The sequence below is a fragment of the Martes martes genome (genome assembly GCF_963455335.1).
Source record: "Martes martes genome assembly, chromosome: 3".
Classification (NCBI taxonomy): Eukaryota; Metazoa; Chordata; class Mammalia; order Carnivora; family Mustelidae; genus Martes; species Martes martes.
The window spans coordinates 10,564,601-10,578,367 of NC_137890.1; the positions used below are offsets into that span (position 1 = coordinate 10,564,601).

Below are 13,767 nucleotides of genomic sequence, written 5' to 3' on the forward strand. Positions count from 1 at the left end.
GGTGCTTGCTCTCTCTCAAAAATAAATAAAATCTTAAAAAAAAAAAAAAAAGAATTCTTACTGTTGTCAAAAGCAAATGGAATCCACCAGGTATTTCTGTGGGGAGAACTGAAGGACATACACAATGGCCGAAGAGCATGAGCAAAGGAAAGACAGGTGTATGTGAGAAGTGCAACAGCGGCGTGCCGGCCTGATAGCCGTGCAACGATTCTACTGCTCTTGAGGGCAACCAGAACGGGTGAAGCAGGGCAGGTACAACTAGGTCTGAGCTCCAGGAATCATGCAGGCTGCTACTGGGAAGGGCACTGGGGAAGGGCACTGGGGAAGGGCACTGGGGAGGGGCACTGGGGAAGGGCGAGGAGTGAAGATGGAAAAAAACATTAGCTGATAACTGCAGGAGACTTGCTGAAAACCAGCAAGTCCCCTCCATCCCCCCACTCTCCCCCCACCCCCGGCACCACAGCAAGGGTGTAAGTAACACAGACAGAGAAAAGCAGCTGGGCCTGAAAGAGATTCAGCCGGCTGAGAGGGCATGGTGACGTAGTGGATGTCAAGAATGAGGGAGACAGGGGTGCCCGGCTGGCTCAGTCGAAAAAACATGTGACTCCCGATCTCAGAGTTTCAAGTTCGAGCCCCATGTTGGGAGTAGAGACTGCTGAAAAACAGAATCTTGTACGACACCTGAGTGGCTCTGTTGGTTAAACATCTGCCTTCAGCTCATGATCCCAGGGTACTGGGATTGAGTCCTGCATCGGGCTCCTTGCCCAGTGGGGAGCCTGCTCCTCCCTCTGCCTCTGCCTGCCACTCTACCTGCTTGTTCTCTCTCTCTCTCTCTCTCTCACAAACAAAGAAATAAAATCTTCTTTAAAAATAATAAAATAAAATCTTGTATTTAAAAAAAAAAGAATGGGGGCGATGAGTCACTTCTGGCTCTGGCGCGCTACAGGATAGAAGCCACCACTTCATAGAAAAAACAAGTTGAGAGGAAAACATCAGATTCACTGTGGAGAAGTTAAACTGGAGAAGCCTGGGAGAGGAGACTGATGGTGTCCAAGGGGTCAGAGATCAGAAGAGAAGGCCAATCAGGACGCAGAGCCACCCAGAACATAGAAAGCGTGGAGGCTGATGTCCACGTGGAGGAATCCAGGATGGGGAACAGAGAAATGCAAGACAAAGCCAGCAGTGTGTAACTTACTCCTGCACCATAACTGAAGTTTTGGAAAAAATATGATATTGAAGAAGGAGCTGGAAAGGATGAAAATTAGAAGATCAAGGTGCAGCTGGATTTTATTTCCAAAAAAAAGTGTTCTTATGTGCAAATTAATATTTCAGAATGTTTCCATTTATTAGTTTATGTGTAAATAACTTAGAAAGGCAATCTAAACTCTCTGGATTTGTGTCCTTCAGTTAAATAAAAATAATACTGTTTGGACTCATATTTCGTATTTGACTTTTACAGGCTCTCCTGTGACAGCCTAGTGACAGTATAAATTTTCTTGCTCCTCTGTGAGGCTGATGCCAAAGTAGCTGGCATCAGTCTGTCTTCAGGAAACCCCAACACAGATTTCAGAAATAATGATCATCTGAACAAAAATAAGATTGCTTTCTGACACCCAGGGATCAATTTGTGACTGAGGACATCGAAAAATTAAAACGTATGCAGTTTTACAGGATAAATGGTACATTGCACTTTTATTCCACATTCAAAGTTGAAAAATAACTGATTTTAGAAAAACATTAAGTCAAAGTTATTATAAGCAAATACTAATTTACATTTTGGATATCAAAGAGCAGAGCCATTCAAGCACACAAATGAAGCCCAGACTTTCAAAAATCTTTCTACTTGAATAGTAAATAGAGCATGAAAACAGACTTTTATCTTGCTAAAAGAGGCTTCAGGAATAAAATTACTACACAAAAGCACTTTCTCTTTAAATGTTCTCTGAATAAAATATTACCGATTACTATGCAAAATCCACTCATTATCTGTTTCTCTTTCCGAAGGACTAGAAGATGAAACAGTGGCTAATGGCAGACAACCAAAATCTAGGTGCCTCCACTGACTCCAAAGACTACTGTACAGTAATTAGTTCTAAAGCCAAATGGGAGACTAATAAAAAAACTGCTTTCTTTTCCTAAAAGCTCAAGAGAGCAGATAGATGGGGAAAAAATCATGGAACTGTTAAGAGATGGCCTACACATCTGAAAGTTATCATTTTGTACGGAGTTTACTTTCTTTCCATGTCCCAGGAAAGACAGTGCTCTTTAAACTGATCCTTGTTCAAACATGAAGTCGGCCATAGAGGTACTCTGAGACACAGTTTATAACTTCAACGATATTATTAATCACATACTCATAAAAATTATGGCTCTGAGTTTTAGACAGGGAATTCAAAATGACCCCTGCCAAAGTTCACGGGGTCCCATCTGTATGGGAAATCACGACCAGGCCCATAGAAGAGCGGACCCCTAGGAGCCGCTTTCTCCTGACTACCTGCTGTTTCCAAAACACTGGCCAGACATTAGCTGCACACAGGGCCAGGATCAAACGGAGGCCAAAAGCCACTGCTTATTTCATGGGGACTCAGAAATTAACTTTAACCAAATTACATTTCTGCTCTCAAGACTTTTTATGTTAACAAAAGCTCACAATCAACTTAGGAGAAAAAATATTATTTGAACAACCAAGTGGTTAGCCAACAAGACAGTAAGTTGTCCTTCCTTTCCTGTCCTTTACAAAACAATTTCTTTAAGCCCTCTAGCCGTTAGAATTCATCAGATGAATCATACAGAATCACAAACGCATCTGTTTTTATTCCTTAAGTGAAATTCCTTAGCTTTGGGGGTAGGAGGCACATGCTCCTCTTCATCTATCTTTTTAACTTTTTTTTTTAAATAACTGCAGAATATAAAAAAATTCACAAAAATAGTATGAAGAATTACTCTTTATCCTTCACCCAGATTCACCAACTGTAACATCTGTTAACACATTTGTTTTATCATTCATTTTTTCCCTCTTTACACACACACACACACACACACACACATATACACACACACTTCTTTTCCTTAAACATGTGGGGATAAGTAAAAAACAGGATGTACTTTACCTCTACTTACTTCAGTATTACCTAAAACCAAAGTAAGTCTCTCATGTAATCACAGTACAATGACCAGGTCTGAAAATTAACATTGATAACAGTATCATTATCTAATCTGCAAACCTTACTCAAATTTCACCAACTGTCTCATTTATGACCTTTACTACAAAACACAAACTTTTTTTTTTCTGGTTCAGGAACTAATCCTGCATTTAGTTGTCACTTATCCTTAGTTTCCTTTGATATAGATAGATAAGGTTGATCCACTTTGTGTTTCTTGACCTTGACAACTTCTGAAGAGTGCAAGCCCTTTATTTCATACACTGTCTTCCAATTTGGTTTGTCTGCTGTTTCCTCATGATTATATCCAGGTTATATGTTTTGGGGAGAACATCACAGAAACAATGTGCTATTTTCAGTGCATCATACCTCAAGAGGCACGCGATGTTGCTATATCCCATGACCAGTGATACTAATTGTGATCATTTGGGTAAACAGCTAGGTCTGTCCATTTTTAAGATACTTCATTTCCCACTATAATTAATTAGTATTTCCTGGGGATATACTACGAAACTATGCAAATACCTGTTGCTCATATTTTCACCCACTAATTTTAGCATCTGTCATTGATGATTCTTACCTAAATAAACAATTTGGCACAAGTAGGCCTTTTCCTACACTAATTAAAAATCTAGTGTAGAAAAGAGCTGTGCCTCTTCCCTCTTTTATATTTCTTATCTATTTATGGCAGTATGATAATGGGCTTTAACCCACTGCTAACATTATTTATTCTGTTGCTGAAGTTTTCCCAGACTGGCCAGTGGGAACCCCTGAGAGGTGGCCTCTGTGTCTTTCTGACATATCAACATCATTGAGCACTTGATTGCTTTCTCATACAAGATGCTTCAGGCTCATCATAACACTCTTCCAGAAATCAGCCATTTTACCATGGAGTGCTGGTTCCATTTATGAGACAATGGTATTGGAAAAAAAAGATCTGGGTTCTTGGTATGCTCATTGCTATGGGTGTCAATGTTTCCATGACCTCTCTGTGGTTCTCAGTCGAGGGTGATTTGCCCCCCTCCCTCAAAACATATGGCAGTGTCTGGAAATACTTGGCTGTCACAACTAAAGGGACGCTACAGTCATTTAATGAGTACAGGCCAAGGGTGGTGATGAACACCCTACAGTGTGAAGGACAGCCCCCCACAACAAAAAACTGTCTACCCCAAAATGTCAGTAATACTAAAGAAACCCTGAGCTCCAGAATATGTGTATATATGTACACACAAACACACAGACACACACTAACATATCTGTACACTTACATTCCAATCTATGTTACAAACCGCGAGTTTACATGGATACCCCAGTTTCAACTCAACACCGCAGGACTCACTGTATCCTCATCCATTTCCACATCTTTAACTTCTTTCTCGGACAGTGAGAAATGTCACTCATCTTATCCAAAACCCATGTATTTACTTCCTCAACCCCAGAACATACATAAACTGGTTTCAGAACTGCTAACCCATGAACTAGGACAGAATTTAATGTTTGTTTACAATGCTGTATTTAGCTGGAGAGTATCCAGTCAAAACATGGCTAACAGTTATTTAAGGCTAGATTTTTTTTTCCTCTCCCTCCTCCCCACCCCATCACCATGATTATTCATACAGTATATCCATTTGTTTGCTTGTACTCCATTTTGAATTTCTTCCCCAGAACGTTAATAATTTTATTTTGAAATATTGTCAGAATTCTAAAAGTGAAATCAAAGAAGTCTCTCCTTTTCATTCCATGTACTTTGTTTCCTATCCGCCAAACATTTCTACCTGATCCTCCCTCCAAACCCTGTAAGTACACCATCTTACTCGTTCTGCCCTTGTGTGTGTATGTTTCCAGAAAGGAGCACATACAAATATACATTTCACTTCCCCAGTCATCCACCAATATCTATTCTTTTTCCTTTAATAAAAGAAACGCCACTTTTTAGCTTAGTATATGGCTCCCTTGAATATCTATTACATTTCCCAAGTTCCCAGAAGCTATTTACAACCATGTGATTAAACGCCAGTAGAATGGGAACAAAAATAAAGGTACTTTCTAGGTTATACCTTGGGGAAAAAAAAAAAAAGGGCGTGAACTCCCCCTGCCACCTTCTTGCTGAGGCTGGATGATGGGCATAAAAGCAACCACTTTGGGGCCCCCAAGTGAAAACCATCTGCTGTGAATCTAAGCATCTCCCTACCTGCCCTTGACAATCTCCTTTTGAGATTATGACATGGCAGAGAAATTAAATTGTATCTTTCCTAGATCACTATATTTTTTATTGTTACAACTGCTTAGATTACAGCCTAACTATGAAGGTCCTCAGGTAAGAAGAGGACAGAGCACGCCAGGACATGAAAACCTCACTTCTCCAGCAACCTTCACATACGTCCTTGAGATCCACAGCCATTTCTAGAACATTACCTCTTCTAATCCTTGGAGAAACTTCTTTTTCCTTGAGGTTTATTTTATCTGGTCAAAAAATCTTCTCCAATTCCCTGTCATCTACCAACACCTCGTCATAACCCAATATTTGCTGCAGACTTTATGTCACCTGACTCATGACCTTCCTTCGGATCCTAACTCCTGTCACCTTATGTGGATGACCCAGGCAACACCCTCACTGCTCAGCTCCTAGGATCTCATTTCAAATAATCTATTCTCTTACTTTAGCCACGTAGTCCCAGAGTCACACCCTGAAATCATCTAAGGTTCGCTAACTACACCATATTCAAAATCACCAATTCAAACTAAATTGCTTGTTCTAGCTGCAACCCCCACCTCTCCACCTCATTCCCCAAGTGCCTTACCAGACCAATAATGAAACCTCCAATCTAGAATGTGAGACATTCTGCAAGTCAGCTACCCAGGACTCTACTGAAGAGTTTATGATACGAAATCCAAAAAGGAAAAGAGCAAGATAATAAAGAGACGTGAGTAAAAGCAATGTGTAACTCCGACTGGATTGTGGGTGGGATTAAAAAAAGATTTTTTAAAGAAGACAGTTCTTTGCAGAACAGGGGAAAATGGAATATGGACAGTACATGAGATGATCCTAGCAGATGCCTGTTAATTTTCTTGAGAGTGACAATGGTGTTGTGATTTTGGAAATCACAGGAAAATGATCTCACTCTTAAGATCCACACTGAAATATTTAGGAGTCATGTATCATGACATCTGCAATTTCCCTTCTAAATAGCTGAGGAAAAAGATGAGGAGGGAAGGGAAGGAAGACGTGCAAAAAGGAAGAGAAAGGAGAAGGCAAAGAAAGGGAGAAAGGGAGAGCCGGAGGGAAAAATGACGTAAAATAACTTAGCAATCTAGGCAAAGAGCATACAGGTGTGCAATGTACTGTTCATTCAACTTTTCTCTAGGTTTGAAAATACCTAAAATAGGGGCGCCTGGGTGGCTCAGTGGGTTAAAGCCTCTGCCTTTGGCTCAGGTCATGATCCCAGGGTCCTGGGATTGAGCCCCGCATCGGGCTCTCTGCTCAGTGGGGAGCCTGCTTCCCCCTCTCTCTGCCTGCCTCTCTGCCTACTTGTGATCTCTGTCTGACAAATAAATAAATAAAATCTTTATAAAAGAAAGAAAGAAAGAAAGAAAATACCTAAAAAGCCTGTGAGCAATATATCAAGAGAAAACAAACTTCTGATAAAGCTTTGAGCTAACTATATATGTGTTTTGATTCGATGTGTATACATCCACAGTCTTCTCTATGCTCATCCAAATACGATAAAGATACTATAGGATGGGAAAGTTGGCTTAACTAACGTCAGACTGCACCATACCTCACTCTGCAAATTGCCTTCCTACCTGACAATATGCACGGACATGCCTTCAAGAACCAGCTAAGCAGTAATTTACACTGAAGATGCATAGTAATTCCTTCAGTCCACCCATCTGCTGGACACCTCGGTTGGTTAGTATGTGGGCTACTATAACCAATGCTGTCATAAATGTCCTCATTAACATCACTGCACAATTCGGTCTTTTAACTCGTAGGATAAGATTCCTAAAGACTGAACAGGTAGGTCAAAGAGCATGCACTTTCAACATCCGATGTCAGGCCACTTTCCCAAAAGATAAGACCAAGTCACACTCCAACACTCCCAAGTGTGCCCATCCCCTGTACTTTCCCTCCACAGAGAGTTCGGTCTTTTAAAAAATGCTGTCACCCTGAGGAGCTGCTCAAAGATAGTACAAAGCAAGGTACTCCCAACCGAATCACCCTAATCCTAAGGCAGTGTTCACATGCTTTCAAAGAACCAAACACAGAGGTGAGGAGAGAAAAAGAGCCCCCATCTCAATTCCCACCATATTTTCTCACTCCACCATTAGGGCATCTATGAATTCACGATATCTGTCTGTTTCATTCCAAGTTCACTAGAAACTCCTTGATATAGGGATATTATCACTCATTCATTAATTCATTCAACAAGTATTACTCACCTACCATGTGTCAGGCACTGCTAAGCACTAGTAAGGTGTGAGTAAAGAAGATAACACCATCACTGCCCTCACACACCTAACTTTCTTATGAGATAATCTGACATTTAGCAATTAGTCAGACAACTAGTATTTTAATTACAGTTATGGCAAATGCTTTGAAGAAGCAGAGCAGGAGGGCACAGCACCAAGAATGACCTACAGTGGACTTTCAATATTGTTTATCTATGGCTTCTTCAGTTTCACGTATCACACTAACTGACGGATAATAATTTCTGATATATGGTCTTTAAATATGTAGTTTTACAACTGTAATGAGAGAGGAACAAAAGAAGGTAGGACCTGAAGTTACAGAGCTATTACTGTGCCAAGTCCTTTTACATACTTAACCTCAGTTAATCTCTTAACCATACTTAATCTCAGTTAATCAACTTATAAGGCAGAGGCTAACACTCCATTTTTAAATGTGGAGTATGAGATTCAGAGAGAGTAACTTAACGAAAATCACAGTTCCTAAATGGTGTCAGGACAGGATAGGAACCCAGACCTGTCTGATTTCTTTCTATTGTATCACAGTGAACCAAAGGCAGAAATTTCACACTAAGCCTGGAAAAAAACTATCTGCTCAATAAAACACATTTTATTTTACGTATGATACATAGAAGTTAGGAGAGGAACAGCAAGCCTACTACCACTCCATACTCAAGTCACTTCATTTAAAAATGTAGTAACTAGGAGCGCCTGGGTGGCACAGTCAGTTAAGCATCTGCCCTTGGCTCAGGTCATGACCTGGGGACCCTAGGATCTAGCCTTGCATCAGGCTCCCTGCTCAGCAGCAAGTCGGCTTCTTCCCTCTGCCCCTCCCCCTGCTCGTGCTTCCTCCCCTTCTCTCTCTCTCTCTCTGACAAGTAAACAAATAAAATCTTTTTAAAACATAAAATAAACATGTAATAACTAGTGGCAAACATTCATTTAAATATAAAACATGAAAGTGTATTCTATAAATATGAAGGAGTATTTGTTTCAGAAGCCAGAGTAGAACACAACACTAATATTTTGACAAACTGCCCATATGCCATGCCACTACATTACATCAAAGTTTAACAGAAATGTGATTTGACAAAATATTCTTACTCAAATTGACTATCTCAAATTCATGAATTTACCACTCAGGCTCACTAGAGCATAACTCAAATTAGCCAAAATCTAATAATCGAACCACAATAAAAATTACAAAGATACCGGGGTGCCTGGGTGGCTCAGTCGTTCATCATCTGCCTTTGGCTCAGGTCGTGGTCTCAGGGTCCTGGGAGCAAAGCCATCACCTGGCTCCCTGCTCAGGGGGAAGCCTGCTTCTAGCTCTCCCACTCCCCCTGCTTGTGTTCCTTCTCTCACTGCGTCTCTCTCTCTCTGTCAAATAAATTATTAAAATCTTAAAAAAAAAAAAAAAGAACCACTTTTTTAAAAAACTGCAAAAATACTGGTTGGGGGCAGGAATCTAGAAAACTCTTACAGATAACTTTAAAGGCCTCTGGGAGTAACAGTCCCAAATACCTTGTTCATGTCTGTGTGTGTGTAGTCAAACACATAGAGAAAAATGCATACCCAAATTAGATGCGTGTTCCAAACACCCATTTGGGGGGATAGTATTTCTAAGGAAAACAGACCCCTCCAGGCCTACTTAACCAATATATAGAGAAAATATGTAACTGCTGCTTATGGTGGAACATGGCAGAGTTAAAAAAAAAAAAATAGTAACTACTCCACAATTCAGGCTAAAAATGAACTAGAGAATGAGCTAAAAACAATGTGAAGAGGATTTTTCAAATGTGTACATGCTTTGGATACTGATGTTACTGATTTTTTTTTTTTATTACATCTGAGTTCACTTGAGAGCTGACTGTTTTCCTTCCATTGACAAAGGTGAATCACTAGCACATAAGATTAGATACAATCACTGTTACCTGTTAGTTAACAAATGTTAAGAAAAGAGAGTGACAGTAAAAGCAAAGGAAGGTAAGAAGTTTCTCCAGATCTAACAAGAGAAAAAAAAAATTGAGGAAAAGTGAGGACTGGATGACTACTAATCACCATAGACAAAAATGAGCAGAGGAAGGTAAATATGTAAAAAGAGTCACTAGGGGCCACTGAGTGGCTCAGCCAGTTAAGCATCTGACTCTCAATTTTTGGCTCAGGGGGCGATTTCAGGGTCATGAGACGGAACGCCATGTCAGCAAGGAAGCTGCTTGGGATTCTCTCTCTCCCTCCTGCCCTGCCCTTCCCCTCAACCAGCCAGCACGCCATCCCACCGCTCACATTCTCAAAACAAAACAAAACGAAGTCACTTAACTGTCTTGAGCCACTACTGTACACCTGCATGAACTGTTTACTGCACAAAGGCACTGGATCAACGGTGCAGTGTTAAGGGTTTGACGTGCTCCACTGCTAAACTGGGCTCTCAGTTTCACAGCAGAACGCACCTGAGAAAAGAGCACGTTTTCTAATTCTCACAAAGTTGCTGTCTACTCGCCAAGCCTTCTGACTTACAGGCTGTGTCCCCTTGAAGGGAATCCTTTTGAAACCACATACAGCTCTGTATGGGCTAGATGGGGGCTAGGTGATAACACGCCACCAATGTTATACCCCCTCAGCCTCCTAGTGCCACTGCTTTAATGAGCCATGAGAAAAGAGCAGAACTACCCAGGCCAGTCCTTCCCAAGGAATGCGCTTAGACTCGCACTACTCACTCATAACTCAAAGTGAACTTGTATTTTACACTTTAAATTCAATGTTAAACTCCATTATTCTGAAGTTGATGATAATTTATGTTGGACTAAAATGAAATGATCTTTTCACAACTAATGAAAAGTTGCTAATACAAGTTATAATACAAATATAAATTAAATTTACTCCTTAAGAGGAATAAGTATAACTTTGCTTTCATTATTTTAAAAAAATGGCTGAGAGGGACCTGACTGGCTTAGTTGGTGAGGCACACAACTCTTAAGCTCAGCCCCACACTGGGTGTAGAGATCACTTAAAGATAAAATCCTTTATATATACATATAAAAGTAAAATGGTTGCTCCTAAATCAGTTATTGCTTTACATCCTAAAGGCTTGTAGGATCACACTTTGTTAAGCATTAGAACTGACCTATATGCACATGAGGTAACAAAACTGCATTTGCTAGAGAATATTTTATAATTTGACCTTATAGACACAAAGGGTTATACCCTCTACTCCCAAGTCAGTTAACTGTAGGTCACTGTATTTTATATCTCTATACATTTTTAAGTTTCATCCTTCCAAACATCATCGACAATGACAAAAGACAATAAACAGCTAATCTGCTGCACTGGCCAATAATAGACTTCAGAATACAGAACCATTTTCCATACAGTACATAAAATACTAAATGCTCATCTAGGAAAGGTCATGAATCACAAGTTTAATTAAATAACTGAAAGTATATACATAAAGTATAGGGCTATCAATTTAGTTCAAGTTTTTCTTATTTCTATTGAAACACACAGTAAGCACATTTTCTACTGAATTCTCTAGTGTATCTTCAAGCTGTTTGCTAGAACTGGACACCATGTATAATATTAAGACCCAAACGTTTGTTTTCACCTCGAATAACGTAATTATCCAGCGCATCTTCCATTCTCTTCAATGCTTCAGTTCTATCAGAACCATACGTGATCAGCTAAAAGGAAATAAACAGTAAACAATTTATATCGGTATCTATCAATCTATCTAAAAGTCAAACAATGCATTCTAATAAAAATCAAAGTAATTCCTAAGAGATTTCCCAGAACATCTTTTGAAACTTCACAGTGGTTTAGTTTGTAACATAAAGTATGGCAATTAAAATTTTAAAACTAAATAAATACAAAAATCAAGCTATTTCAGACATTTCTCCTACACTCACTATCACAGAAAAGAGCTTTCTGAGCTCAATCACAATATAATAAAAACAAGCATAAAAAGTTTACAAGGGCAGGTATCAAAATGTGAACATGATCTGGGATAAAATATGAACGTCTGGGATAGGGAAGGAGTAGGCAAGATTTGTTTTTTCTCTCCCTACGAGAATGTCATTTCCAAGTTTGAAAGCCTGCTTAGCTGGCTTTTACACATAATAGCACAGATGCAAAGGGCTCTTGTATTAGAAAATCAGAAGGGTCTTCCTGTTCTATATGATTTGTGCCTATTTAGAGGAATCTTAACCAAATTAGCAATTAAATACATGCAATAAGTAACATTTTATTACTAATTTGCTTGCTAATAAGATCTTAAGTATTCATAAAATATTTTTCTCATTATTACGTTAGTCAAGGTGTCGCATGCGATTACTTTAGTGCCCTCCATCAGCTCCTCAGTATCAAGCCAGGTTGAAATTGTATTTGTAGGTCACGTTTCTGAACAGAAATGTATTCACCAAAAACGGAACCACATCTATTAAAAATCCATCTATAATATTTGTTTTTTATTTTTAAACTAAATAGCACGTCTCTAACAAACAAAATACCTAAAGTTCACTTTAATAATTAAGTTAAAAAAGATAAAGAAAAAGTGGCTTGCTTGCTGTAAGTACATCAACTTGAGAAAGGGTTTTTAGTAAATTCTGTGGTCAGAAATTCTACATTTTACGATACCTTACAATTCTAAAGATTTTAAAAGATGAAAGAATTTAGGCATTGTTGTTATTCTGTAAAGTCAAATTTCAAAAACACAGGTGGGCAAAAAGATACCTTATACTCTTACATAAACCTTAATTATGTGCAATCCCCACAAATAATTACTGATTCATAAAAACTGAAGAGAGATGGTAAGAAGTACTCCAAAAAACAGGACTTATCCCCCCAAGTCCTTGATAATGGTCTGCCATTCATACTTCTATCTCAGGTAATTTTCAGGAATGACCAAATACAACTTAATTCATCCTAACTGTATGGGCTGCATTGGAGCCCCTTAGTTACCTAACTATTTAATAGTTACCTAACTAACTAAATGGATCATCATTCCATTTGATGGGGAAGAGCCAATGACTGACTTGATTGGGGAGTGTTACAAAGTAACATTGTACTGAAATTTCTCCAGAGGAAAAAAATCTGCTCTGCTTTCACTTTTCCATCAGTGCACAATTACTTGTTTAATTATAGCACATGATTCAGAGAACAGCTCAATTTCAGATTTTTTTAAATTAAATACTTCCACTTCTTCAGAAGAAAAATGAACAAAGCCATTAAGAAATTGAACTAACTTTTGAAATCATTGGATCATAATAAATGCTAATATCACTTCCTGGTTGGATGCCGCTGTCAACCCGGACCTGGGAGAAAGAAAGAAATGAAAGTAACTTCATATTGTACAGTCATTTTTCTCACAATTTTAACTTCTAAGGAACAGATGGAGAATTTAATCTCAAGTAACAGTTCAGCTTCCAGAAAACAGAAAAACAATCTAAACCATATAGAGACCAAATTATCTTGAGCTGTATGTAGTACAACGTATTTTTTTTGCTCTTCCACTAAACAAAGGAATGAAGAAACCTCAAAAAATAACAATGATAATACGTCATACATCACTATCCTGGGATGCATTTGTAGCTATCTGATGGTGTCTTCCAACTGAAGCATGGCATGAATGATGCGCCCCTTCTAGGCACACTCCCCACTGTATCCTTCTGAGAGCTCTAGGGAGGACCCCAGTCAAGCCGGGCACTAGGACTCGGCAGTTCTGCTCATCAGCTCTCCAGGAACGCTGGTCCTGTGGCTTTCATGTCTGTAACACTTTCCTTTTTTGCCTCACCCTCTCAACTGTATAATGTTTTTTTCTCTGTTACTGTTAGTCCCCTGAGACTTTAATGTTTGTACAGCTTTTCTCATAGCTTTGCTTTGTAAAGACACAGCCCCAATTAGAGTTCCGATTTTGTGATTTTCATGGGGAAAAAAAAAAACAGCACAAGTTCAAAATATTCTTTTGAAGAGCCTGATTGCTGTTAACCAGCCAACAAGTTAGTTAGTACATCGCTGATTCTTGTTTTCATCTCCCAGTTTGATACCAGCAGTAAGGCACAGAGGTTAGCCATGTAAAACTTTTAAAATGAGCAGTTGCTGAGGATGAAATATTTATTAAATTATTGTGCCTAAGTTTTGGAATCTG

General features: G+C 39.1%; 1 protein-coding gene across 2 annotated transcripts in view; it reads right to left on the minus strand.

Annotated features, from left to right (window-relative positions):
- PCCA (propionyl-CoA carboxylase subunit alpha) overlaps positions 1-13,767 on the minus strand; it is a 403,819-nt gene that overhangs the window by 199,287 nt on the left and 190,765 nt on the right. For both annotated transcript variants that reach the window (XM_080798184.1, XM_080798183.1), the window contains exons 15-16: positions 12,866-12,934; positions 11,230-11,305 (exon numbers count right to left, since the gene is read on the minus strand). In XM_080798184.1, the coding sequence (XP_080654310.1) occupies positions 11,230-11,305; positions 12,866-12,934 (145 nt within the window). The remainder of the gene's footprint in view (positions 1-11,229; positions 11,306-12,865; positions 12,935-13,767) is intronic.